The 25,366-nt window shown below is 37.1% G+C and overlaps 8 protein-coding genes, 4 long non-coding RNA genes and 2 other non-coding genes across 23 annotated transcripts; 8 read left to right on the top strand and 6 right to left on the bottom strand.

Moving 5' to 3' along the window:
• Nucleotides 1-28: 28 nt before the first annotated feature.
• Nucleotides 29-1,715, bottom strand: AT1G07050 (CCT motif family protein). 2 transcript variants are annotated; one of them, NM_100579.3, is made up of 3 exons: nucleotides 1,180-1,715; nucleotides 936-1,088; nucleotides 642-807 (listed from the first exon to the last, which is right to left on the bottom strand). In NM_100579.3, exons 1-3 carry the CDS (start codon nucleotides 1,585-1,587, stop codon nucleotides 781-783), a joined length of 588 nt encoding a protein of 195 aa, NP_563778.1. In that variant the 5' UTR covers nucleotides 1,588-1,715; the 3' UTR covers nucleotides 642-780. The 2 variants fall into 2 exon arrangements, with proteins under 2 accessions (NP_001320785.1, NP_563778.1); NM_001331677.1 differs by having other exon boundaries at nucleotides 29-1,088.
• A 255-nt stretch (nucleotides 1,716-1,970) lies between these two features.
• On the top strand, nucleotides 1,971-2,200 carry MIR847. The gene has a single exon (NR_139188.1). It is a non-coding gene; the product is annotated as a microRNA ath-MIR847 precursor (primary transcript).
• A 601-nt stretch (nucleotides 2,201-2,801) lies between these two features.
• DFO (uncharacterized protein) lies at nucleotides 2,802-4,851 on the bottom strand (the record flags this gene model as incomplete). Of its 4 annotated transcripts, none has more annotated exons than NM_001331678.1 (5): nucleotides 2,802-3,308; nucleotides 3,660-3,801; nucleotides 4,125-4,268; nucleotides 4,419-4,626; nucleotides 4,712-4,851. In NM_001331678.1, 5 exons carry the CDS (start codon nucleotides 4,849-4,851, stop codon nucleotides 3,109-3,111), a joined length of 834 nt encoding a protein of 277 aa, NP_001322524.1. In that variant the 3' UTR covers nucleotides 2,802-3,108. The 4 variants fall into 4 exon arrangements, with proteins under 4 accessions (NP_001322524.1, NP_001322523.1, NP_172187.1 ...); NM_001331679.1 differs by having other exon boundaries at nucleotides 2,988-3,296; NM_100580.2 differs by lacking the exon at nucleotides 2,802-3,308 and having other exon boundaries at nucleotides 3,561-3,801.
• On the top strand, nucleotides 3,113-3,318 carry AT1G04557. Its single transcript, NR_138737.1, has one exon. It is a non-coding gene; the product is annotated as an other RNA (long non-coding RNA).
• A 163-nt stretch (nucleotides 4,852-5,014) lies between the features above and the next one.
• Nucleotides 5,015-6,411, top strand: AT1G07070 (Ribosomal protein L35Ae family protein). Its single transcript, NM_100581.3, has 4 exons — nucleotides 5,015-5,137; nucleotides 5,363-5,398; nucleotides 5,795-6,023; nucleotides 6,116-6,411. Exons 1-4 carry the CDS (start codon nucleotides 5,106-5,108, stop codon nucleotides 6,155-6,157), a joined length of 339 nt encoding a protein of 112 aa, NP_172188.1. The 5' UTR covers nucleotides 5,015-5,105; the 3' UTR covers nucleotides 6,158-6,411.
• Nucleotides 6,412-6,430: 19 nt separating this feature from the next.
• Nucleotides 6,431-8,648, top strand: AT1G07080 (Thioredoxin superfamily protein). The gene is made up of 5 exons (NM_100582.4): nucleotides 6,431-6,804; nucleotides 6,978-7,043; nucleotides 7,156-7,296; nucleotides 7,519-7,611; nucleotides 8,100-8,648. Exons 1-5 carry the CDS (start codon nucleotides 6,523-6,525, stop codon nucleotides 8,313-8,315), a joined length of 798 nt encoding a protein of 265 aa, NP_563779.1. The 5' UTR covers nucleotides 6,431-6,522; the 3' UTR covers nucleotides 8,316-8,648.
• A 1,757-nt stretch (nucleotides 8,649-10,405) lies between these two features.
• Nucleotides 10,406-11,492, bottom strand: LSH6 (LIGHT-DEPENDENT SHORT HYPOCOTYLS-like protein (DUF640)). The gene has a single exon (NM_100583.2): nucleotides 10,406-11,348. It carries the CDS (start codon nucleotides 11,244-11,246, stop codon nucleotides 10,656-10,658), a length of 591 nt encoding a protein of 196 aa, NP_563780.1. The 5' UTR covers nucleotides 11,247-11,348; the 3' UTR covers nucleotides 10,406-10,655.
• Nucleotides 11,493-14,338: 2,846 nt separating this feature from the next.
• On the top strand, nucleotides 14,339-14,412 carry AT1G07100. Its single transcript has one exon. It is a non-coding gene; the product is annotated as a tRNA-Ile (tRNA).
• A 63-nt stretch (nucleotides 14,413-14,475) lies between these two features.
• On the bottom strand, nucleotides 14,476-20,647 carry F2KP (fructose-2,6-bisphosphatase). Its single transcript, NM_100584.5, has 23 exons — nucleotides 20,264-20,647; nucleotides 20,084-20,147; nucleotides 19,671-19,963; nucleotides 19,265-19,480; nucleotides 18,970-19,170; nucleotides 18,779-18,874; nucleotides 18,492-18,590; nucleotides 18,357-18,386; nucleotides 18,215-18,268; nucleotides 17,983-18,036; nucleotides 17,833-17,910; nucleotides 17,540-17,631; nucleotides 17,408-17,465; nucleotides 17,205-17,279; nucleotides 17,031-17,078; nucleotides 16,708-16,805; nucleotides 16,396-16,471; nucleotides 15,747-15,809; nucleotides 15,562-15,653; nucleotides 15,369-15,437; nucleotides 15,225-15,288; nucleotides 15,009-15,074; nucleotides 14,476-14,894 (listed from the first exon to the last, which is right to left on the bottom strand). The coding sequence occupies exons 1-23, from the start codon at nucleotides 20,432-20,434 to the stop codon at nucleotides 14,817-14,819; spliced, it is 2,235 nt and encodes a 744-aa protein (NP_172191.1). The 5' UTR covers nucleotides 20,435-20,647; the 3' UTR covers nucleotides 14,476-14,816.
• A 124-nt stretch (nucleotides 20,648-20,771) lies between these two features.
• Nucleotides 20,772-24,395, top strand: AT1G07119. 5 transcript variants are annotated; one of them, NR_139193.1, is made up of 7 exons: nucleotides 20,781-20,962; nucleotides 21,504-21,629; nucleotides 21,845-21,890; nucleotides 22,557-22,803; nucleotides 22,954-23,027; nucleotides 23,327-23,367; nucleotides 24,374-24,395. It is a non-coding gene; the product is annotated as an other RNA (long non-coding RNA). The 5 variants fall into 5 exon arrangements; NR_139191.1 differs by having other exon boundaries at nucleotides 20,772-20,962; nucleotides 21,845-22,803; NR_139190.1 differs by lacking the exon at nucleotides 21,845-21,890 and having other exon boundaries at nucleotides 20,772-20,962.
• Nucleotides 21,213-23,081, bottom strand: AT1G07120 (CHUP1-like protein; the record flags this gene model as incomplete). Of its 2 annotated transcripts, NM_100585.2 has the most annotated exons (5): nucleotides 22,498-23,081; nucleotides 22,054-22,370; nucleotides 21,853-21,964; nucleotides 21,488-21,619; nucleotides 21,213-21,408 (listed from the first exon to the last, which is right to left on the bottom strand). In NM_100585.2, exons 1-5 carry the CDS (start codon nucleotides 23,032-23,034, stop codon nucleotides 21,328-21,330), a joined length of 1,179 nt encoding a protein of 392 aa, NP_172192.1. In that variant the 5' UTR covers nucleotides 23,035-23,081. The 2 variants fall into 2 exon arrangements, with proteins under 2 accessions (NP_172192.1, NP_001323274.1); NM_001331681.1 differs by lacking the exons at nucleotides 21,213-21,408; nucleotides 21,488-21,619 and having other exon boundaries at nucleotides 21,841-21,964.
• Nucleotides 23,387-23,635, top strand: AT1G04563. Its single transcript, NR_138738.1, has one exon. It is a non-coding gene; the product is annotated as an other RNA (long non-coding RNA).
• AT1G07128 lies at nucleotides 24,020-25,188 on the bottom strand. Its single transcript, NR_139197.1, has one exon. It is a non-coding gene; the product is annotated as an other RNA (long non-coding RNA).
• Nucleotides 24,230-25,187, top strand: STN1 (Nucleic acid-binding, OB-fold-like protein). The gene has a single exon (NM_100586.2). The coding sequence runs from the start codon at nucleotides 24,382-24,384 to the stop codon at nucleotides 24,862-24,864; it is 483 nt and encodes a 160-aa protein (NP_563781.1). The 5' UTR covers nucleotides 24,230-24,381; the 3' UTR covers nucleotides 24,865-25,187.
• Nucleotides 25,189-25,366: the final 178 nt, after the last annotated feature.

Here is a 25,366-nt window from a genome sequence, read left to right on the forward strand (position 1 = left end):
TACTATATGATCTAAAAAGGAATTTGAGAAAGCACTAGCAGTAATACCGATAAGCTCGAACGTTAATTTGGAGGTGTAGAACTTATATACAAAGTTAGATTTTCCAACACTTTACACACGATCAAAAGACAAACACGAAAAAAACTGTACGATATCTACCATTAACTACATAAGATCTTGAGATTTAAGTTAAACATTGTTTGAAGAATAATTGACTCTAAGGGAAAGTATGCCAAACAAGTTTTATCCGAAAAGATTCAAATTTGGTCACCAATCTATTAATATCTTAGCTTCATATTCGTCTAGTCCGGTGAAAGGATATGGAATCCGTGAAATTCGGTGGTGGAAGGATAAGGTATCCGTGCCTTAGGGTTTATAATAGTCATTAATATGTACATACATTCTTATGCTAATGACGTAATTTTATAAAAATTTACGGTAGCTTTGAATATTCATATGAGAAAAACGTGGTAGTTGATATGTAGTTTGGTCCCGACAGCGGATGAGTAGATTTCGATTCATACACATGTGGTGAACCCTTTTTTAGCCTTAAGACCCCACCAATTCGACAAAGACTTGCCATATACGTTCGCTCCTCTTCATGTAATCTTAAAGATATTTTTGCATCTCTTTTCTTTTTTATGTCAATAAGATATTTTCATTTCAATATGACAAAAGTTGTAAAAGTCGATAATGATATCTCAAAACTACGAATAATAATAACAGAAAATAGACACAACAAAGGTTGGAGATATTTTTCTCCAGATATTTTTGCCCCTTTTAAGTCTCTCTTTTCACGAACCGACCCTACAAATAATTCAAAAGATTTCCATTGCAAGAGAAATATAAAGTTAGGCCTCACAATATTAATTGGTGTCATGAAACTAAATGAGTAAAGGCTAGAGTGTAGAAAGAAGAAGGAATAAGAAAGAGACCTTAAAACGAGGTCGTTTATCTGCGTTGAGTTTTCGGACTTGGTACCTTATCTTCTTAGAGAAGAGCCTACTCTGTCTTTTCTCTTTGTACCTTAACACACTTGCTTCTCTTCGCATGTTTCTCTTCTCCTCTATCACTGGCACTTCTCCCCTCTGCATACACTCTAAATCATTAATATTGACTAATCAAGATTAATCACTACTCATAACTTGCACAACAAGAAAGAGATTCATAAAAACTAACATAAACGGAATTGTCCAGAGTTGAAGTATCTGTCCACAGAGGTTTCTGGTGATCAGACCAAGCATCGATAACTTCTTGATGGTTCAGATTCAGCTTCAGACCCAAGTCTTTGTCTTCATAATCCGTCGGCTTATTCTCCCAAAACCCAAAACTTGAGCCTTCTTGATCAGTACTCGATCTTTTTTCTTCTTCCCCTACATCTTCATCTTCGTCTTCTTCCCAGAAATCCCACGTGAGTTCGTTAGAGCAGCTTAAATTGTCAATGGTGATGTCGAAAATGCTCTCGAAATCATCTATAGAATGATTGTGTTGGTCTCGAGAGTGACCATTGATGGACTCGAAGGTTGAAGAAAGTAGATGATCTTCTTCTTCTTCTTCTTCTTTCTTCGGCAACCTTTGTGTATCCATATATCTCTTATCTTTTTCTCTGTTTTGTTTTCCCTTCACTCCAATATTTTTTTTTTCTTTGTAAATCCGTCACCATACGAAAACTATATATAGATACAAATACAATATTTAGAGAGCAAGGTGTTTCTTTAATACTTTAATATGTGATGTAACTGATACGATGTGGCATCTTATCCCAAAAGTGATGGAATAATCTCAAGCTGATTGGTTTAGAGAGTCCAGCTTGGACCCAATTTGAGGGACCTCTCTTACTGGTCCTTTGCCTCTAACCAGAGACCATTTAGCCACTTTTTTCATCTTTATACTAATAGCCGAGTCCTAGCGTCATTGGGGCTAGGAAAGAGCTATAACAGTATAAAATTTCCCTGTTCTTCTTCAGAATTCATTTTCTTGTATTCAAAGTATCTTAAGTTAAGAAGAGAATAAGATTCTTACATCTTGATGAAGAGGAATGGGAAGCCGAAATCTAAACTGAAACAGAGGCGTCACCCAATTATCAATTGGTAAGTGATATCTATGTTTCGATCTGTATCTCGGCCTTTCACTCCTCTTCTTCTTGATGTAAGAATTTGTTATTCGACACATTAGATGGAGTGAAAAATCTGTTAGATATTTATATACATGATAAAAAAAGTTGTGATGGAAGGAAATGATAATAGGTATGTTTCCACCAATAGATGAATATGTAGAAAATTAGCAAATGACAGCTATTAAAATTTGACACTTTGACACATATTACATAGACATGATAAAATAAGAAAAGTATATAACTTTTTTTTATATCCTTAAAAGAAAATGTATCTATACCGCTAATTATATATTTTATAATTAATTACACATTAACACATGTTGAATTACAAGATTTGTATACATTGAATATGCATTGTAAATCACAAAAATGATTAGAAGGAAAAGAAAACACAAGTTGACCAAAACTAAAAATAGGAAGATGATGATGACATATCTTGGTTTAACAATTACAAAGAAAATATCTCAGAAAACAATTGTCTACTTGTGATAGCATAGACATGAGCCACATGATATATACTACTAAAAAGAGAAATTATGTGGCAATCTATTTATTAGATTTTGAACGGTTGAAGTTTAGACAATTTTGAAAATAACATTTTGATTTTCAAATTTATAGAGTTGTTTAATAATACAAATTGATTAACCTTTTGCTATTTTCATAATGCAAACGTAAGAACAAAAACTAGTTTTCGTACTTTTCAAGAAAAAAACTGAATGGAAACTTTTCAGAAGGTGGTGATACTGATGTGGTAAAATTTCGAATTTTGATAACCAAAAGCTAAAACAGAAACAATCTTTATGGGAAATGTGTCTGGTGAAATGATTTGGATTTTGCTCATAAAAGGCATCAATGAGGTTAAGCTTCTTCTATTCTTCTATGAGAAAAAAAAATGATCTTCAGTAACATCTAAGTTGTAATGTTAGCGAAAGCTGACCTGTTTTTCAATGAACATGAAGCAGCAAAGTTTGTAGCATCAGTTGCATCAAAGTTCAAACACAGCGCACATCTGGTTCTAGATTTCGATTCATCCGAATACTACGGAGATCTTGCAACATTCTTTCGTTACGCTTCTTGATTCCTTCTCTGAACAGATTGCTACCTGTGCAGTCTGGATTTTTAGTGGGTAGAGTCTGTCTGGATTGTATTCTGTGTTCCTTGCTTCTCAAGTACCCTGCACCTTGTGCCTGAACTGTTTGTGATTCGAAAATTACTCAGACCAATCAGATACATTCTAACAGACACTCTGTTAAAATTGGTCGAGTCAGTTTTATATCCTTTATGATGGATCCAAACAATAGTTGGTAGAGTCAGTTTATAAATCATCAATCTTTCCAACCAGTAGATTTCCAAGATTCTATCAAACTCAATGGATTCTCCCATACATAACAGTCACACTACATTGAAGGCATTGAACGGTGGGAATAAAACGAGTAATTTAAGACCAATACTTTAGATAGAGACGAAGAAAGCAATCAAAATGTAGTCAGAAGTCTGTTACAAACAGCAAACTTTAAAGAAGACACGATATAAATGAAAATACCTGAATGTGAAGATGTTAACGAGGCAGCTGAATCCCTTAGTCTCCTTACTTTCTCAGCAGCATCCAAAATGTCAGAATTATCTTCTGATTTTGGTTCAATAAGACTATCCTTCTTAAGGCTCAACAGGGCATTTTCAGACGCCTACGTAAAAACTCATCAAAATGTCATACCTCATAGTAAGAACAAGTCAAAATCAAAAGAAGCAAAGAACCTATCTGATCTGTACTTCCATGTGGGAACAGAAAAATGTAACAAATAACAAATTGCTATGTATCCAAAAAATTGAATAAATTGGTAAAGCAACAATTCCGATCATACAAGCATGAACTTGTTAACACAATTACAAAGTAAACTCACTTTCCAAGAAACATGTACAGAATCTCTAACCATTCCTCTTATGTGAATTTCTCCAACCATTCCCAAAAGCAACGAGATCATATACTACAGAAGGAAGAGTAATTTACCTTTCCTGCAATGGAAGGGAATCCATTTTCCATAGATTGGACTGCAAATTTGGTCCATTCTGAATGTGAAACCCCTAACCACAAACAGCTAGGAGACTTGAGCTGCCGCAAATTCAATGCCTCATACCTCATAGCCAAACAACTCTACTCAACATATAACAACCATATATACATACATTACAGAAAAGTTGAGTAAAGTGCACAAATCCATCTGCAAATCTTCACTCATAATCGAACAAGAAGCTGAAAGATAATTTCGAATTTATTCAAAATCGACAAGGACAGTATACGAACCTCCATATCACCGAGAAGAGCAAAAGCACGAGCGAAGAATTCAAGTACGGAGAGTTTTGCGACCATGGATTCTCCGGTGAGCTCACCGAATATAACAACCGATTCAGATCTCATGAAATCTCTCAATCGAGATCTAACTTCCAAAAACGATTTCACATTCATTGCAACCAGAGACAACTCGAGAATCCGAAGAGATTCTTCATCGAACCTGCACAATCAGTGAGAAGAAACCCTGTTCTAGCCACACACACAAGAGAAATTGAGAATCAGATGCTTCGGATGGATTGAAGAACCTTCTGTCTTGGACCCGATTGATAAAGAGATAAGTCTGATCAGCGATCATCGAATCTGAACATTTTTTCCAGAGAGAAATTTGAGCGGTGTTTCGAATTTTCAATGTGCCCTTTGATTTGAATTTTATGTTATGGCGCATCTTAATTGTTAATTTTGACGGCGCATTATAAGAACTCATTTAAGGACAACATAAGCAAGGGGCCGATAGCCTGACGAGTTGACATTCGGCCCATATGTAGATTTATAGGCCCATTAATATCAAATCGATGACGTTTACTTGCCATCTAATTACCTCCGCGACTGATAAGGATTCGCTTATTAGGTTTTTTTGAGTTTTCGTCTCCGTTTTCTGAAGGCAACTGCTAATTTCTTCCACCGGACGATTCGACAAAAATGGTGAAAGGACGCCAAGGAGAACGTGTCAGGTTGGTTATTCATCTTCTATGTTCTCTAATTCTGTATCTGCTAAAGCTTCACATTGCTCCTGAAATTAGCTGGCATCATTGGCGTTTTTACACTTTCTATGGATCTCGCTTTTAGCTTTTCTCAGCTGGATTTTGGATGTGTTTCAATCTCTGTGTACCAAATTATCTCAACTTTAGTCTTAATTAAGCTTTTGTCTCACTCAATTTTGTTTTTATGTGATGCAGACTCTATGTCAGGGGAACCATACTTGGCTACAAAAGGTGCGCATTGATACATGATTTGTTGTTGTTGTTTTCCACTTTAGTCGTTTTTGTTCTAGCTCCCATAAACAGTGAATCTTGGCTGATAATACTGGTTAATACACTTTTTTTATGACCTCAGTTTAGTTGCTTATAGGATTCAAAAGTTAGTTCCTGAGAAAGTAGACTCACTTGTCTTCGTCCGATCTTAGATTGTTGAATTTGGGAATAGGGTATACAAAATAAGGAGACTATCTTGATTTTGCTTGTTATAGTCACGAGCTCTACGTTTACCAATTGGCAATAAAGTTTTAGCGTATACACTTAAGCAAAACAATCTACCATTTAGTGTTGTTTCTGTTTTGGATCTTGTCAGAATGGTGTCCTTAAACACGTTTTGTGTGTAAATATGTACAGGTCGAAGTCAAACCAGTATCCCAACACGTCACTAGTCCAAGTCGAGGGAGTTAACACCACTGAGGAAGTGTCATGGTACAAAGGTAAAAGGATGGCTTACATCTACAAAGCCAAGACCAAGAAGAACGGTAGTCACTACCGATGCATTTGGGGCAAAGTCACAAGGCCTCACGGTAACAGTGGCGTTGTTCGAGCCAAATTCACATCAAACTTGCCTCCTAAATCAATGGTAATCCAAATCATTTCAGTTATATATGTTTGAAATTGTTGTTATCTCTTTCCTAGCTCTTCTAATACAGTTGGTTGATTGTTTTTTTGCAGGGATCTCGAGTTCGAGTGTTTATGTATCCGAGTAACATTTAAAGCAGTGTGTACTCGTCATCAAGTGGTTTATTATCTGCAAGCCTTTGTTTATGGACCTTGTTTATTATTTGACTCTTTATCCTGAACCTTTTTTGGAGTTAACAATTTTGGTTAAAATGAGCCTTTTTGATAAGTCGAGTTCACAAGTTTACCCAAATTTTGCAAAGCCTGAGCTTACTTTGTGTTGAACTATTGACGGTTACAGAATGAAAGTGAGACACGTGGCTTTCGAAGCTACACGTGTCTGTAATAAATTGGTACCATTGGGAATAGCAATTATCTAATTTCTCTCGGCTCTTTCATATTTATTGAATGTTCTTTGAAGAAGAAGAAGGCGACGACACAAAAACCTTGCATTTGCATCCATGGCGTCGATGCCGAGCAAACTTCTTCCAGTCCTAGTCTGCTACGTTTTTCTTTTCCCCTTTGCATCATCATCTGATTATTCTGGGGTATCTCTTCCATCTTCGTCGCCTAAAGTCTCGGTGGGCCTGTACTACGAGTCTCTCTGTCCCTACTGCTCTTCCTTCATTGTTAACCACCTCGCGAAGCTCTTCGAAGACGATCTCATATCAATCGTCGATCTCCATCTCTCTCCGTGGGGCAATACCAAGCTCCGTTCCGATAACGTCACTGCCGTTTGCCAGGTACTCCTTCGTTTTCTTCAATTTACGAATTCGATGTTTCCGATTCGATTGAATTAAGCTTCAATTTTGAGAAAATCACCCTTTCCTTAACTGAAATTTGATGTTGTTTGCATCTGAGATTGACAAATTGGTCTTCTCTCATTTGCATAAATCTTGTTGCTTTTGTGTTGCAGCATGGGGCATTTGAATGCTTCTTGGATACCGTAGAAGCTTGTGCAATTGATGCTTGGCCTAAAGTAGTAAGTGTGATGATGAGATCTATTTTGTTGCTGTCACAAATTTGAAACGTTAACTTCATTTGGTGAGGCATGGTTGTGAGATAAGAAACATCGTCACTTTTGTTGGTTGCAGAGCGATCATTTCCCGTTCATATACTGTGTCGAGAAGTTGGTGACTGAACATAAGTATGACAAGTGGGAGACGTGTTATGAGAAGCTCAATCTCAACTCGAAACCTGTTGCAGATTGTCTCAGCAGTGGACATGGGAATGAGGTTTGTCCCTTCTCCTTGTGTAGCTTGCTTGTTTTGCCACAAGTTCTTGTTGCTGATTGCTTTTTAGCATTGGAACATTCGGTTACCGTATCCATGATACCGTTTTGCAATTGTATTGTCTGAAGCATAGGCTTATCCGATTTACCATGTTGTTGTTTTGAAGCTTCTGGGTTATGATTCACAGACATGTGCATTCAATTTCTAATCTTTTTATTTCTGCAGCTTGCTTTGCACTATGCTGCAGAAACGAATGCGCTTCAGCCTCCTCACAAGTATGTGCCCTGGGTAGTCGTGGATGGTCAGCCACTTTATGAGGTTCGTTTATTATTTGCTTCTTTTCAAGTTCTTCTGCAGTGCTGAATACTTACATAGCCAATCCACACTTCCTTACTAGTTGTAGATGAATGATATTGTTAGGACTCAGTGGTCAGTCATTGAGACTTACGATTTGCATTCACTCCAGGGATTGATTTGGGATTTGGTTTTAAATCACTTTAGATTTAGTGTCTTTAGGGATTTGGATCATCTTTAACCCGTACAATTTCTCAGAGCTGGTATCATATGTTAGTGCAAGTCCCTACATGGTAATCTTGTGAGTTAGATGCGTCTTGGAAGTTTGGAAGGAGAGTTTAGTCTTTTAGCTGTAGTTAGCCTACGGGAAGTGAAATTGTACATAGGCTTGTTGGCAAAGGCTCATAAAATTAATATTGATCAATTGGAACAGAAGTTCTCTCTCTGTATGTGTTTGTTCTTGATGTTTCTGGTCTTTGAACTAAGCTCATTGTCTCCTTTTTAAAAACCAGGACTATGAAAACTTCATAAGCTACATCTGCAAGGCTTACAAAGGTAATAAAGTACCTGGCGCATGTACCAAATATGCAACCGGCAACTTCATTCGTAGTGTCAAATTGAAACGCTCCCCTCTGGTGTCCTGGAAAGGCGTGAATAAGATGTGGGATGTGTTGGAACGTATCACAACCTCTTTATCGTCATACATCGACATCACCGGCCTGCTATGAACACTTCCTGTATCTTTTTCCCATGTAACAAACCACCCCAAAAAGCTATCTAGATTCTGATATTTAATGAATGTGTGTAATCTTTATGTTTCATCAAAATGTATGTTTGTTGGGTTGTGAGAGGCCTTTCAAGAATCACATGTTGGGTAAAAAACCTATTTCGGTTTAGACGGGTTTTGTTTCTCTTATTTGTTTCGGTGAAGTTGTAGACTGTAGTATGAAAGGAGCCTATCAGGGTTGACGATGGAACAGTAGTGAGGACCGTGACCCACTACTCGCTTCGACGTTGACCGCAACAATAACATCAATATCTCGACATTATGTTTACACATCACAATCGATAGTTATATTACACAAACGTAAATAAACAATCTAGACTTTAAACCTTTGTTTTTAGTTGAAACGATTAGACATTAAGAAAAACTTTCCTCATACGTGTATATTAACCTTTATGGGGTCCATGTATTGCTCCTCTAAACTTCTAGTCACGATCAAAATGAAATGTAATTAATGTAGCTAATTGGTTACAACCTTACAGATATAATCATTAATTATAATAGAATAAAATAATGTGGCTTGGCTGCTGGCTCGTCTTTATCAAAGCCCATGTGGTGATTAGGAACAAAACAAATTTTGATAATGATTTTGAAGGACCACTAATTCTGAGCCTTCTTTCATACAAAGAGGGAAAGAATGTCTCAAACTATATAGACTCGTAATGCAAACGCTAAGCTTATATATAGGCTAAGAAGACTTTTACATATGTAAAACCATCACAAGCTAAGAACGGTCACGAAAAGTCGAAAACTATACGATCTTATAATGGTCAACCAATAAATACGTCATTACTGACGACATGGAAAAGAAAACGCTACTTCCCTTACTTCACCATTGTACTCTAGCTATGACTATAACTTCATTAGACCAGATCAACGTGTTTCAAAATCGCATTTATTTCTTATCATCATCACTCTGTATGACTATAGACTATAGTAAAAATCAATTAGGTAATCGACATTATTATAGAGACTAAAATTGTTTTCTAAGATAAAATCTAATTAATCATTGAATCATTGAAATCTAGTTTCTAGATTTCGATTAGCTAATTTACGACTTTAGTCTAAATATGAATATATTAACAAACTGAGAAAACATTATGTAATGTTTTTGAGTTTAACCAAGAGACAAGGGAAACAAGCTAAAGGGGTTACAAGGTTGAAGAACACACGTGTGGAATGACACGTATTAGAACACAGTGAACACGAGGCCTGATGTCGGTCGGAAATAGTGGCAAACAATACTGTCTCAAGAGTCACGATCTTGTTCTGCTCATGTGACTTTTACCATCTTTCCAAGGTTATTTACGTACACGTGCGTCTGTACGTATATGAAAGCACATACGTAGACCTAGCTACAACTCATGAGACTGGATTCAAATTAAGCATTCTAACCAATAATATGGTCGCTAATTTTGCTTAGCTAGACTACCAGAGATGTTGAGACTTATTGGCAATTAATAACACAATTTTGAAAGGAAAAGTGTTTAGTAGATTTTTCTTTGAATATACTAGTAGTTTTACATGCATGTACCGTATAAATAATTATATTAAGAGAAAAAGAGCATTAGAACTTGTGAATCTGCGTAGACACACAGATGTGATACAGTGCATTATGAAGAATATACGGATTTCTAACTATCTATACGTTTTTTAGTCCGGCTAAAAGTATTTTAAAACTATTCGCTTGTGAAAATTAAATATTGTGGATTAGTAAAGATGACATTATCTTTTATATATATATGAAGCAAATAAAAGTTCAAATAGTCATCAAAATGATTTGTATACGTACATACCTGATACCTTTACGTACACAAACAAGATAACGTATGTAAATACGCAGGGTGAAAACAACCTACCAGGATACCACTCCTTCATCAGTCATCTTCTTATTCTTCTCTGATCTCTGAAATCTTCAAGAAACATTGAGAATAAATCTCATGATACCATTTGATTATAAAAGTAAGATCTGCATACAATTCCTGTAGAAGATATATATTGCATGAAACAAATAAGAACCGCATTAGTCCTTGAAAGTTGAAACTGTGTGGTCCGCATTTTATATAAGAATTCAAAATTCAAGAACTTAATGCATCCGAGATCCACAGGAAAACAAAAAACCTCCGTTGTAGCGTCTTAGCATAGTTTCAGATCAACTCAAAAGGAACAAAATTTAATAATTAGGTACTAAGGAACAAAAGATGAAGTGAGTTCCATACATACATAGAGATAAGTATATATATATCATTAATCAAGAAAACTATAATATTATATATAATTCGATCTAAGGCGGTACGGCCTCGGCAACAGATGGAGCACCGACGTTACAAGGGTCTCCGTCACTTTGTCTCGAAGAAGCGACGTCAACTCTAACGGTGGTGACAGTTGGCGGCCGTTTCCGTTTCTTTTTCTCGTAAGGAATCCCACGAGCCTTTGCCTGACTCTCTCTGACTTCCCTCAAGTAAATCCGAACCGCACGTGCGGCGAACGGGTTAGAATCCGGCCGTCCACCGTTCTCCTCGTAGGCAGCTCTCAACCGTCCGATCAAAGCATCGAGAGATCCCCAAGCTTGCTTGAGAGGGCATGAGCAAGGAGACGGAGGTTGCTGATGGCCGAAGTAAGGACAAGCCGCCACGTGGACTTTGGTCTTACCGAACTGGTCGAGGTACTTGAGAAACTCGATCACATGCGCTCCGCTACACCGTGACAACGCGAGAGGCGGCTTGTGGTTCTTGAGGTACTGCAAGAACGTGTTCCAGTCGCGTCGCTTCTGTGACTCATACCTGCTAGGTGTAGCTGGTGGTGAAGAGACGAAAGATGGACCCGGGTCGTCTCCTTTTACCGGATCGGATCGTCCGGAATCCGCCGATTCCATTCAGAACTAGGGTTTTTTTGGGGAGCTTTGAGAGAGTTTGATTTTAGAGTCGATTTTTTTTTTTGAGAAGAGAGCGGATTGATAATTTAGTGTTTAGTAGTTAAAAGAGAGAGAGAAAGAGTGTGAAGCTTTGTTAGGTTTTGGGGTTTTATTTATTTAATTTTCAAATCAGACAAAAAAAGAAAAGAAAGAACAGAGGGTTTTGGGTTGAACAGTGTGAATTGTGAAAGAAGTAGAGGATGTAGAAAGAAGAGTAGGAAAAATAGAAATGTGAGAAACTAAATCACGTGGTCATGGCCCTACTCACAGGCCACTTGACACTTTTCACTATTCTATTTAGGTCAAGTGTGGGGCTATGCTTAAATCTTTTTATAAAAAAATTCTTATCAATACCACTATTATTAGGAGATATTATTTTCTAAAGTTATTGGAATTATAAACCAATCAGGAAATTGCAAGTATGGAAGACAGATCTGAATTATTAGTTTTTGTAATTTAATAATTACTTGGAAGTTGGTTTACATTTTTTGTTCATATTCTTCTCTTAACAAATTTTATATGGTAATTAATTAAATATTCATAGTAGATTATATATTTATATGATGAGATCAATATATACATCAGGCCATGAAAAGAACAAAAGCAAATGATTTCGTCTTAATCTCTCCCAAAGGCCCTCCGAATGCACAATTTGGATAGTCAAATTGAGGGCTTATGTATACATGCAAAAGCCTTGTGTTATATCTTATAACTAGCTTTCACAAAACATTGCTATATAGTTGATGCTAAATTTTATTTGTAATGTATGGGCGGATTGTACTCATGTTATATTTTGTTTTACAAAATTACCACCATAAATATATAGTAGCAAAAATTTACAAATATTGGTTTCAGAGACTTTCAAATTTGTGGTATAATGAGAAATAAATATGTTTTCTGATATTTATTTTGGTACTTCTATAAATTTAATCACAAATTCATGAAACCAGTTATATAGTATATATCTGATAAATTTTACCATGTTATATATGTAATATATGTTTTATGTTGCAAGAACCGTCATTATATTTCTACCAAATTGCTTGTAATTGTTAGGAAAAAGGAAAGATGAAGGGTTTCCGGGTAAAACCAACGCTAGCTAATCTAGTCTAAACTGTCTAATATTGGAAAATATTTATACATGCATGTATGTAACATAACCATAGAAAAAAATCGTCTATTTTACTTTTTAACGAGGGATGGTAGGTATAACTGTATTAGCTGGTCGTTAACATATCAAATCGTACGTTTGAAAAGATTAGAATCGAATACACACTCGAACCTCTAAATCTCGGTATAACAGTAGTGATCAATACCAGATCGTTTATTGATTAGGAGAGTGAGTGGTTTCAAAAGCGATTCATTTATGTTTTGATTATCGATATCAGAAATTTCTTAGTTAGCAAATAAACGACGTTCAATTTTATTTTTTTTGGGCACTACCGAATTCGCTCGTTCAAAACGCATCTGAGTACTTATTAAAAGATGGACCACTGTGTTGAGTGATATCATTGAAAGGACTAGTTATTTGGAATCTGACAAACATAAAAGTTCGAAAATTCAGAGTCGAGTACATCTCCACCATCCAAATATGGAAAAATTAAAAAACCTATTTGGTCCCACGCCCTGCACTACATATGCGTGCGTGTGCTTCAAATGTTTAAATTTTCTTGCATTTTTGATTTTTTAGACAAATTTTCTATAACCTTATAGAAGTCACAGACATCTCACTTACCTTGTACCCGTTTTTACAGGTTCCATAAGCTATACCTATATATGATATATCTAAGGACGGGATTTTCGGTCATAACCCTAGGTTAAATATAATACCAAAAGGTTTCGGCATGGAGACTTATTTTCATTATCTCTCAAAATGATTCCTTATGATCTTTATGACATCAATGAGTTTTAAATATATACATGTATATACCCCCCTCCCCCCCCCCCCCCCCCCCACATATAAATAAAACATACTCGCATAATTATGGCTACCCATTTTCTTGATGTTTTGGTATTTGTTTTTTAGTTAAAATGTATTGTTGTTTATTTGTTTTATCCAATAACTCAATAAGAGATTAGGTACTGTCCTTTTGAACATATAACACAATATCATGGTATGCCCATTGACAGGACGTCTTGACATTTATTTATGGATTTTTTCTTAATCGGAATACACTACGTTAATTATCAAGAAGGAATACATAGTTAGAAAATAAATGGTTATGACTAGTGTTCTATTTATAGTAATAAAAATTCCCGAAAAGCTTTTTATTTAGCTGGGACACTAACCAAATGAAAAAGGTAAGAATAGTTTTTTCATAATACGAAATTACATATTTTCTTTTTGTTCAAAGCTGTTATATAGTACATATATAATATTTATTCTAATTAAGATGGCTTCAGGGATACCCAGATGATTTAGACAAGTAATGAAATCATGTAAATAATATATTCTTGGTTAAAATAATAAGATATTTGCAAACGATAGAAACAAACCAAGCAAGAGTCATAAATAATTTCAAAAATTTAACGAATTTTTTCATCCGGTTTTTTACTAGCATTTAGTGTATATATACTCTTTATCTATTACAAAAACTCAACACCAGAATATGTTGATAAAATAAAAGAACAAAAAACGATCGGGATCCGATGCCTATTTTTGTCTACCACTATGATAATTAAGGAGGCCATAGAAGTCAATGTTGCAGCCCCCACAATGTGTTTACGAACAATAAAAATATGCATAAAAAATGAAAAAATAAATTCAAATTATTGGTTGGTGACTTGGTGCTTACGACCCACCACCCACACACACATCAATAGCTTTATAACGACTATTCAATCTCATTTGTTGCCTGGTGGATGGTGATCATATCAAACGATCGATTTATCTTTCCAAATCCTATCGCAAATGCTCTCAAAGAATTCTTAGATGAGAACGATAAACGGTAATACTGAATTATGAAATGTTCGGAGAATAATAAAAAATTTCGTACAATTTGATCCAAAGGTTCTCTTTAAGAACTATTATTAGTCACCTAAGTGTTGCCAATGGTCCCGTAGCTCAGTTGGTTAGAGCGTTGGTCTTATGAGCCGAAGGTCGCGGGTTCGAGCCCCGCCGGGACCATATTTTCAGTAGATATTTGTCCCCATAATTTAACATGATTGATTTTTTTTTTTTTAGTCATTATCCACTCAAACTAAACGTAGTTTCTAACGGTGGCTCTCGGTCCCAACTCCAAGTACTAACCCAAGGAAACTGAACAGTATGTATGCTAAAAGACTAGACAAGGCAGAGTAATTTCATTCGTATTTTAGTAGTATAAAAGTGAATTATTATGAAGAATAAGTAACATTTTTAAATTACAGGACATCTGAGAGTAAGGAAAAAGATTTGGTGGAGAAAGGAAAAACTGGTTTACCAAAATGCAACCCAGTGATATCTGCAATCTGATTTGCAGAGTATACGTAAAATATAAAAACCTTTAGGACGAGAGTTTGTTGAGAATTTGTGGTAATAGTTGTTTGAATTCAGTCCATGAGTTTGTAGCGTTTCTCTTGCACACCAGAAACTCCCATCTGTATCTCTATTATAGTGTGAAGTGGCATCTGTTGAAACATCCAAAATATGTTATTATGTGTGTGGCTTGCAGCCAAGACTCTCTGAAAGCTTATAGCTCAATCGTTCTAAGATAGTCTCGTATTTTCTAATTCAGATTTTACCTCGATTTGGGGTATTTCTTTGAGGGGACGATCCGCAAAATATGCATACAAGGCTCTCAGAACAGCCTGCGTAAACACCAACAGTAAGAGGAAAAATTAGAACTTAGTGGCAAGTTGTGTTTTTTTCATAAGTTTTACACAGTTAAGCTTCCATAGTTTGATCCCTCCAGAACTTAAGGTTTTAGACATTATGCACAAGATCGTTTGGAGTATAACCTGGTGAGATATCACGACGACAGGAGCTCTTTGTCGTTCTAACTCAATGATCACAGGTTCAAGCCTGCATTGTCAAAGTAGCGATATTTTCCTGAGGTTTAGTTTATGACTTCACGTAGAAAGAAGTAGAAGAGAAGAACATACCGTTGGATTACATCAAGGTAGGACTCTCCACGAGGGTATCGGTATCGTAATTTGTCCTTTTTTCGAGATCTGCAGTCATATGCACCACAAGATGAGGTAGAGAAGTCTGAGAGTTTATTTTCTGTTCTACGAGGGGATAGCTGCTAGTAACACTTTTTTACATTACATATACGGATTTGATCAAGTCACTTACTCGTATTCTTCTGGCATGTTCTTCTTTACCTCTTCATATGTCATCCCATCACAAACTCCAGCATTGATCTCGTCCAGGGCACGCCATTGCACCTAAGATGAAAATATGAGAAATCGATTTCCTCGCAACAAAATATTATACACCTCAAGAGTCAGAAGACATTCGGACAGTAGGTAAACACCAACCTTGGGGAATCCGACAATGGAACTTGCTGTTAGGTTTGTTCTCTGAAGTGTACTGGTCCAAATCTGGGATAAACAAAATCAATCGATATTAGCGTATGATTAAGAATTTTATGATTCCAAATCAACCAAGTACGGAACTGACTGATCCCTTGAGAAAGGGAACCATGCCAAAAAGGCTTCAAGGATGCGTTTAATGTGTGGGATGGTGAACTAATACTAAATTGATAGACTGTATCAACCCAGAATTAATAGTCTCCTGTGGTCCTGCGACATTTTCTATAATTGAGTCCTCTGAGCATACGGTAGAGATATGTGTGTCGATCTAGAGTTAAAACCATTGAATTAACGGAGGAAATGATTACCTAGGCAGAGCTAGGGATAAATATTGGTGCAAGAAATGCAGTGGAATGACATTATCCTACACCGACCAAGTAATTCAGATATCGAATCTGTAAAGTGTAAACTATAGACTCACCATTATAAACCAGCTATCACGGATAAGTTATACCAAGGACTGGAAACAAAAGCAATAGATTTAGGTTCAGTTATTAACAGAAACTTCCATTGAATTCCCAAATTATCAACTTTCTTAGACACAATTTCCAATGCATCAAAATCCTAAATATTGTTGTTTGTTTGTGGTACTTACCGAAGCAGCTTTTTCAGATTTAAGTCGCTTTTCAACAAAGCTGGCAAGTTTCTTTGCGTAAAGTTTACCAGAGTCACTGCGTTTCAAAGTTGCAAAAGGTTAGAAACAAATTTTCGCATTTATATCTCACAAAAAATTGATCATACGAGGAAGTAGCAACAAGACTTGTCAAGCCAATTTAAGGGATGGATTCATTGAGAAAACAGATGTGATGGCAAACAAAACGAAAAACTGAAAGGTATTCAAAAAAAAAGAAGAAAAAAAAAAGGCTGAAACCAACGGCATTTGGAAGAGACAGAGCAGAGAACATACCTTATTACGCTATCTCCTCCAATTCTGCCTCTAACATTATCCATGCTTTCTCCATGCCGAGTGAGTAGTATTGGTCGTGGGGTGAGATGCGTATTCACCTAGAAGAAAATCAGCGCTTTAAAAAACGATGATGTCATGAGCACTCTAGGTTATTTTTATATAATTAGACGATGAATGTTGAGTCTGTTGGCGATAGACGCAGTGACCCATGCAAGTATATTACTTGTAAGCTGATTTTGCATGTTGCAAATAGGCTAAAGACATGTCAATATAGAAACAAGTACGAGATAGAGCCTATTTAATTCTGTATAGCAGATTTGTACCAAGAAAAATACAATTCTCCCAGGAAGGTAACCACTAATATTGTTCACCTGCAACAAAAGTAGAATAACAGTCATGAACAGTCGAACCGATCAAGTACCATATCGTGATTAAGACTAGATGAAATAGCCATGTGAAACGCCAATTTAATTTTACAGAAACAGACAGAGACGTACTTGTATCTGTCCACCGTTCCCACTGACCATATCAATCATTTTGATGTACGAACCTTCTTCTACAGGCTCATAAACCTGGCAAAAAAAAAGAGTAAGCTCAACATTTGTCTTAAGTACCAAGACGATGGTGCATCAAAGAAAAGTTAACTAAGCTTTAAAAAGTAATTAGGACACGTTTAGAAAGTGCAGGTTTGTGTACCGACCTTTTCATAATTGGCTAAACGGTCTCTAAAGTCTCGTACTCCAGCTTCAAAATCCATTCTGCAGAGTAGCATAAACTCAGTTGACCCGTGAAAGAGGACGAGAAAATATTAGTTATAGAGCGAGCATAGTACTCTTCTGAATAGTCAGGACTTTGCTGGATTTTTAGACGTATGTTTCTTTCAATAATGCGCTCATCATTGCATAGTGTTTCCAGAAAAATGATCTGCATAAGAGATAAAAGGTAAATCAGTTAGGAGGATAATTCCAAATCCGATATTAGTCGAAGGTAGCCATGCAACATTACAAGCGCTGCATCAAAGCAATTCTTTGAAAATAGAAACTGCTAACCAAGCATGCTTTCCGCAGAAGAATAACCGTGCCATTAAATGAGAAACAACATCACAGTATATCAAAGCTTCAATACCTTACACTTTCCTTCAGCCATTTTCATCAACATATTCCGTCGAACTCGTGTGCTATTAGTTGCATCAAAGATTCCAACCTACAGCTAAAAACTATTTACAATGCAAGATATAGAAACCAGGAACTTACATCTAAACCGAAAGATACTTACTTGACCACCTTCTTGCATCCAAGCTATCATGTCCTCCATAGCAAGTGCTGCTACCTAGTGGCATGTGATACATTAAAACTATGTGCAAAGAAGAAGATAAACAGTGTTAACATTACCACTGAATTAAAATATGACGAATTTAAGTTAAAATATCATAAAAACGATTTACACACACAAATTAGAAGAGACTGTCGGAAAATGGCTTAACTAAATTATTCGATTTTTCATTTACCTCAGTCCGTGCCTCTACACCTTCAGGATTATCAGCTCGGAAGAAATCAGCACTCTACAAAAGGCTCATGCGTTGTCAATCAAAAATCGTCTAAAAGGAGGACAGAAACTTATAAAACTCAGTTTTAAGAACCAAGCCTTACCATGTTAACTCCATGTTTAAGCCGTCGGTACTGCAAAGAAACGGAGCAATGTTTGAGTCAATCTTTCCAACAAGGGTCGCGTAATGACAGGATAAGCTAAAAAAAATCAAGAATCATTGCAACAAAATAGCTAACCTTTCCAACATTAAAATGTTTAGTATCATGTCCCAACCAGCGTAGATATCTTGTCAACTTTGCTGCAGTAAAAGTCTTTCCTCGAGCAGGCAAGCCAACCTAATACAATTTTGACGGGAATGGTGTGAATCAGAACATCCAGTCTTTTTTTTTTTTTTTCCATTTACGTTTATAAGTTAAATAAAATAGCCAGCCACAACAACGTCCAGCTCCTTACAATCAAACTAGGAAACATAAGCTAAAAGACCTGCAGAAACTATGACCAACATCTATGTGGCTACAAATACCAGGACAATTGCTAGATGTCTATCTTCTTTCGGTCCAAGCATTTGATCAGCTACCGCTGCTGCGGCAACAGCTCCTGCAGCGGCTGGCATTGAATTCTAAAATTAAAACGAATACAAGGGTGAGAAAAATATAAAAAATTCTCAAATTTCAGATGACTCTACTGAAAGATAGAAACTAGCTCAGGCCAAACCTTGATTTGCTTGGTATCAATCAAAAAAGAGCTTGCACTAAGAGACTTCACTAGCCTAGGGGAGCCAACACCACGATCAACAAAGAGTCCCTTTTGACCATCTTTCTGCTGAAACGGTGAGAGTGTCTCCACAGACTTTGACTCAGCCTCTCCAAAAGCCGAATAGATATTCGAGGAATCAGGAACAACGATCGTCATTTCCTATGGGTGAGATGTATGCGGATGATTAAACGAGAAAGCCGAAAGTTAATTAATGGAGAACATGCATCTACCACGCAACTAAACAAAGTACTACCTTTGCAGATGGGGATCCATCAACCGTAACACCAGAATCTTCAGAATTTCTCTGTGCTGCTTTTGGAGTACTGTCATTACGAAATGAACCAGAAGCTGAAAGAGATCGTGGATTCTCTGCATTGTCCGCCGCATAAACAAGGTACGAGTTTGCAGAAGGCGCAGGAGCAGGAACTTCATAATGTGCAAGATCGAGCTCCAAACTTTCTAAAGGACACTGCTATGAGACATCAAAGTCCATAAGATTTATTTCTCCCCATGGGAATTCTATATTGATATGGACGTTGCAGTCAAAACTTTGAAATTGGAGGCATAGAAAATCATTCCTGTTGTTTTAGTTCACATAACTAATACATCACAGATAGATAGAATGGCGGTAGAAACAAAAAAGTAGAAGAACAAAGTACCTCAGCAGATTTTGGATCAGGATTAATGCTGACATCAGGAATTCCACGTACAGTAGAAGGCTGGAGGTTCTCCCTATAAGCTCTCCAACTAGTAGCAAGATCAATTGGAGAAACTCTGTCAGCGTTGATGAAGACTCGGAATTCAACAATCACATCACCTTCCAGCCTAAACAGAGCTAATCTAGCATCTCCTTGCAACGAACCACCAGTAAGAAGCCTATTTTCACCCTCCTCCACTATGCAGGGCGTATTTCTGTTCTTTGGCTTCAACAAAAACTTGAAGTCCAAAGTCTCTACACACCAAAAAAAGGGCGATGCAGAAGCTTAGATTGTAATTCACAGAAATCACTCTGCGATTATAACATTGGATTTCGACGAAATATGCTAAACAAGTTCTCCAAACTGAGTAATACCGTGATCAGGAGGAACAACGAAGCTTAGCTCCGACATTAACGCAGATTCACGTTGCATCGGAAGCTGTTAAAGAAGAATTAATTGACAACAAGACGACGGAGAAACGCAATCAAAATTCCCGATGAATGAATCGGAAGGAAAGACGAAGAAGATAAAACAAAAATCAAACAGATGCTCACAGCTTTGGAAGGATCCCAGGAACCGATGAGAGGAAGAGAGCCATAGACATGAGGAGTGAGCTCTCCTTCAACCTTAGAGTTTTCCATTTTGAGTGAAACGTAGAGCTGACCACCTCCGCCATTGGAACCATCGTCATCTTCCTCAGTATTCTTCGATGCACCTGACCCCATCGAAACCCACCGTCTCAATTCCTTTTTCCCGTACTTTTCTGTTTTGAATGAATTAATAAGAAGAAGAGATTGCGACACAGAAAAAATCAAACGGATAAGAGATTTGAGAGAAAGAGAGAAGCGAAGTCGCTAGCTCCGCAGCTTTTTTTTGTCTGGGAAATTCCGGTTATTCTCTGTGGTGCATTGGGATAACCGGATAAGAGCAAATACGTGGTGATTGGTTAACTTGGTTTAGCTTCATTTTGGGCTGGGCTTGTTTTTTATTATTGGGCCTATGTCACCGACTGGTGAGAAGCTCTGAGAGTTTATTTGGTCGATCTTAAAATAGAGCCTTGTCAATAGTTCACTCTCCTTCAGCGTTCAGATCCTGAGAGTTTTATTGAGCGCCATTAATTTCTTCTCTCTTTTGGGTTTTAAGCGCCATGAATTTCGAAAACCTCAAATCACAAAACCGATGGTGATGATAAAAAATTCGACTGCCGAAGAGAAACTGGAATCAGAGTCGTTTGTCACTCGTATTAATCCGAGGTTTGCTCTTTCGCTTCTCTGTTTTTGTTTTTCGTTTTCGCCTGAAGTTTTCCGTCGGATTGAGACTTGGTGTTAAAATTGATTGTGTTATTGGATATTTGATAGTTGTTAATCTATGACTCCAGAGGTGTTTTAGTATTACTATCTTCAAATTTCAATACCAATTTCAATTTCTACATTTGAATGTGGGCTTTTTGTTTCTGTGTTAGCTGGCTAATTGCTTTGGAAAATTGGGATGAACAAGACAATTAGACATTAAAATATTTGCTAAAGCAACCAAGGCTTCAATAGTACAATAATTTAGTCCTCTAGTTTCTTACTGCGTCATAATTTCACAAGTCGTTGACACTCAAACAGTTACATCCTTATCCTCTGGTTTCACCTGTAGTGATCTTCTTTAGCTCGTGAAATATGCTTAATGTTTCTCCATCAAAACCGCCAGCAAACTGAATTGAACTAATGTTAGGAAAGAACCTAATACTAACATGGCTTTTGTAATTCATATTAGTTTATGACTTCATGTACCTGGTGTATTGTGTAGGCAAATCGAACCCCTTGAAGCATAAGATTTCCTTCTTTACCACTTCCATTTGATTCCAGCTCCTTCGCTATTCGCTTCATATACTCCTGAGCTAGCCTCAGCGAGCTGTATTTTAGCTGCAACAAGGTAAAGGTTCCTCAAATCTTTCGTTGAAGTAGTGGTGGATGTGAGTCTAAGCAAATTTTCTTGAAGTTGGTAAAATGGTGTGCCATTATACTTTATGTGCAACCAATGGTGTGTTGTTAGTAATAATAGTCTGTGATAGTCCATAATTTGTTACTAGTGTTCTTTTTCAATCATAATCAGTTGATCAGATTTTATTCGTATACTGCATCTATCAGTCACCTACCTGTCCAATCAGTCCTGTGTCGAGCATCCACTCCCAAGGTATCTGAAAATCCTTGTATCTTTTCCCTGTACTGTCTCTCATCTTCTCTGTGTTGTTAACACTTTCCTCTAACCTGAAAATGTGAAGATTTAAGGCGATTTAATTCTTGTAATTGGTTAAGATCAGGGAGTTGCTAGTATTATATTCTTTAGACATACTCGCCTGTCTTGCAACGATTGAATCCTTTGCAAGGCCTGCGTCAGAGAATCTTTTGGATTGTCCTTGAATGACAAAATCTCATTTCCAAGGTTCTTTGGCCTTTTGTAATTGCAAGCAGCCTCTCTTAGTGAATCTACTTTGCGTTCTGGCCATTTAGGGAAATGCTTTAGGACTGCCCTTTCATCTACCAAGGAAGATAGTTCTTCGTCTATCCATTTCACAAATGTCTCCACTTCTGATATGTCTGTAAATGTTGCAGCTTCCACTTTACTAATCAAGATATGGATATGATCTCTGTGTCTGTCAGTGTCAGATTTAATCTGCAAATGTGCAAACACCGTTAGGAGATCTGTTAATGTTATGATGGACATTTAATTCCATACGGTTGTTCATTTAGCCACCTCTTCTAAGTTATGATGGACAAAGTTTATCCTGTATAGTACTTACATCTGAAAGATATTTGGAGCGATTCTCGATTTCACCAATCATGTTTCTGTTGAATGCAGGCGACAAAACTCCATTCTGATTGATCTTGTTCCCCATATGAGACTCTCTCTTCGTCAGGGCACGATAAAACTCTACGACTTCTGGAGCACGCCGCACAGATCTTTTTCCAAGTGTTCTCTTTGATGGAAGTGGTGGAGGTGGTGGCGGCTTTGTTGCTGTAGACTGACCTTGGATCGTTGGCTTGGGATTTGGATTTCTGACCTCTTGACCCTTTGTGTTGGATTTGACACTCTCTGGCGCTTTCAGGTTAGATCCGTCTGTGTTGCTGCCATCATATGAGCTCTGCAACTTCTTCCATAGCATTGATTTCCTCTCATTTTCATGTGATTTAAGATTGCTTACTTGTGCTCTTAGACGGGCAACTTCTTGACGCAGCTCATGATTTTCCTTCTCCAGCTTATCGTTCCTCACTAGATAGGCTTGAAGCTCCTTCACCAGACGCAGGAGATCTGAATCATCTTCTCCATTAGGTAACATGTCTGTATATCCCCCCTTGTTCTATTAGATGTGGGATTGAGTTTGTTTTTCTTTGGGGGGCAATTTTTCACCTTTTTAATCACATGCCTTTAAATTACTTCCCAAAGAAGCATCATAGACTCACCTAAACCTTTGATGTTCACTTTTGCGTGTGGTTAATTGCAAATTACAAGTGTAGCCACAGAACAAGACTACCCTCTTCGTAGTTAGACTGAACTAGAATTGAACCTGGAATACTGCGAGTTTACGGTCTAAGCTCTTTTGCGCTTGTCTTATTCTTTTTTTTATGTAGATTAAGTTTGAAGATCCTCTGAGTCCGCAAATAAGTCACAGGTAAGCAAATACATAACTTAGCCTTCCTAATCACATGAGAAGCAAAGATATATAAGCTAATTTATTATGTTGAAGCTTCAGTAGCTTTAGTCCTCAAGGAAATGAGCCATTAGGTACGCGTTGGACTTGTGTCTCAAGTAATTTTCATTTGCTCATGAAGTTTCGTGTCTCAGTCTCTCACCCACTTTTAGTCCACCTCCTAAGTACACGTATGATTGTTTTTAAATCGCCTTTTCAATGTTTTCATAATCACCTCTTCGCTCTAAATTCTCTCTAATTTAGTAAATTGAGTTCACTCGTTTAGCCAAAACTACATTTCTCTTTTGACATATTTACATAACAAATGTACACATTGGAGGCATTTATTGTGACTATATCATTCTTTGCATCTGAAGCAAAGGTAGACTCGAAAATGACATCGCACCATTCGATAGTTTCTCCTACTTTTTTAGCTTTCATCTTTTTGTTAACGCGATTCTAGAAAACAAAACCTTCTTTTGTCGTCAAAGCAAGAGTAAAAAGGAGTTATGCTTTGTCTTTTATTTTCTTAAAACTTTCTGTTAAGTGTATGCAAGTGTGCCAGATTCATTGGAAAACTTGCATCATGTAGTGAGAACTCAAAATTGTCATCTATCATAAGATGGTTTCTTTACTAGCTTCTAATTTTTTGAGAAGTTAAAGTAAGCACTAAGCACCTAATAACGTTGATGTCCAACCTAAAAAGGAGAAAATAACCCTGAAAGATTCTACAGTTAATTGGTTCCGGAAATTAACAATCCACCGTAGGAAGCGACTATACTACCACAAAATGAATAAAAGTTTAGTAATCTGAGTACGTATGCTTTACAATAAAGTTATAGAATATATTTTCATCATCCGATTTTTTATTAGAAAAAAATCAGCAATTCCCTAATATCGCTTGCCCGCAATATAGCTTTCTAGTACTTCGATTTCCTGCCCTAATATTCATTGTTATGCTAATGTTCATCTTTTGTCTTCTCTCCAGTCCCAGCCATGGATCGATCCCTCCAAAGCACACACGCAAAACTCGTGGCGCGTGACATCCAACGCCTGACACAGTCACCTACAGAATCCAACTCTTTCTCTCTGCTTGGCGGAGCGTGCGTTTCACGCGTAGAGATAGTAGGCACAATCGTCTCTCGTGATCTGACCCCAAAGTTTCTCAAGTTCGGCGTCGACGATGGCACCGGCTGCGTCACGTGCGTCATGTGGCTCAACCAACTCACGTCTTCTTACTTCTCCCGGTGGGATCCAGCCACGATTCTGCTGCTCGCAAGTGCCGCGCGGAAACAAGCCGCACAAATCAGAATCGGAGCCGTGGCTCGCGTTCGCGGCCGCGTCGGCTCGTACAGAGGAGTGATGCAGATCACGGCTAATGTGGCGGTGGCCGAGAGAGACCCGAACGCGGAGATCTTGCACTGGTTGGAGTGTTTAAAGCTTGGTCAAAGTTGTTATCGTGTTCGTATTCAAAGTTAATCAACTTGGGAAAGGGAGAGTCATGAAATGTGTGCTGAAGATGAAAGATCAAGAGAATGTACACCAACACCAAAGTTGTCTTTCTCAAACTCATTTCTTTTTTTTTGTTTACGTGTCTCACGCCTCACCTTTCCCTTTTGCTTTCTATTTATATTAATTTGGTTTAGACTTTAGAGTTTTTTTTTAAGAAAAAATAAAGGGAAAGAGGAAGAAATAGTCTCATTAAGCTGCCGAGATACATATTTTAAAAATGTATGTATTATTTTATTTTCAAGGTAAAAACATTGTAATTACATAATCAATTGAGCAAAAGGTTATACATGAAAGGAAGCTCCTACAATATGTAAGCAAATTCACGTACTTTTTATTCGACAGATCACACAAATACATGCAGATTAGCACAGGCTATGGTCTTAATGTCTTCAGCCCTTGACCAAGACAAATAATTTTTTTTTTAAAGGACTTTTTTGTTATGCATGTGGAGAAATTTTGGGTATTTTTA

The sequence above is a fragment of the Arabidopsis thaliana genome, assembly GCF_000001735.4.
Source record: "Arabidopsis thaliana chromosome 1 sequence".
Taxonomy (NCBI): domain Eukaryota; kingdom Viridiplantae; phylum Streptophyta; class Magnoliopsida; order Brassicales; family Brassicaceae; genus Arabidopsis; species Arabidopsis thaliana.

Bases quoted from the DNA above. Each gene is read 5' to 3' on its own strand.
- AT1G07080 (NM_100582.4), top strand. From the start codon at position 6,523: ATGGCGTCGATGCCGAGCAAACTTCTTCCAGTCCTAGTCTGCTACGTT. The intron at 6,805-6,977 runs GTACTCCTTCGT...TTTGTGTTGCAG, and splicing joins ACGTCACTGCCGTTTGCCAG to CATGGGGCATTTGAATGCTT. The intron at 7,297-7,518 runs GTTTGTCCCTTC...TTATTTCTGCAG, and splicing joins GCAGTGGACATGGGAATGAG to CTTGCTTTGCACTATGCTGC.
- AT1G07050 (NM_001331677.1), bottom strand. From the start codon at position 1,587: ATGGATACACAAAGGTTGCCGAAGAAAGAAGAAGAAGAAGAAGAAGAT. The intron at 1,089-1,179 runs GTTAGTTTTTAT...GAGTGTATGCAG, and splicing joins CTCTGGACAATTCCGTTTAT to AGGGGAGAAGTGCCAGTGAT.
- AT1G07070 (NM_100581.3), top strand. From the start codon at position 5,106: ATGGTGAAAGGACGCCAAGGAGAACGTGTCAG. The intron at 5,138-5,362 runs GTTGGTTATTCA...TATGTGATGCAG, and splicing joins CGCCAAGGAGAACGTGTCAG to ACTCTATGTCAGGGGAACCA. The intron at 6,024-6,115 runs GTAATCCAAATC...GTTTTTTTGCAG, and splicing joins ACTTGCCTCCTAAATCAATG to GGATCTCGAGTTCGAGTGTT.
- LSH6 (NM_100583.2), bottom strand. From the start codon at position 11,246: ATGGAATCGGCGGATTCCGGACGATCCGATCCGGTAAAAGGAGACGAC.
- F2KP (NM_100584.5), bottom strand. From the start codon at position 20,434: ATGGGGTCAGGTGCATCGAAGAATACTGAGGAAGATGACGATGGTTCC. The intron at 18,269-18,356 runs GTAAGGCTTGGT...AGCCTTTTGTAG, and splicing joins TTAAACATGGAGTTAACATG to AGTGCTGATTTCTTCCGAGC. The intron at 17,466-17,539 runs GTACTATGCTCG...GCTACTCTGCAG, and splicing joins AGTCCTGACTATTCAGAAGA to AATGGATTTTGAAGCTGGAG.
- STN1 (NM_100586.2), top strand. From the start codon at position 24,382: ATGGATCGATCCCTCCAAAGCACACACGCAAAACTCGTGGCGCGTGAC.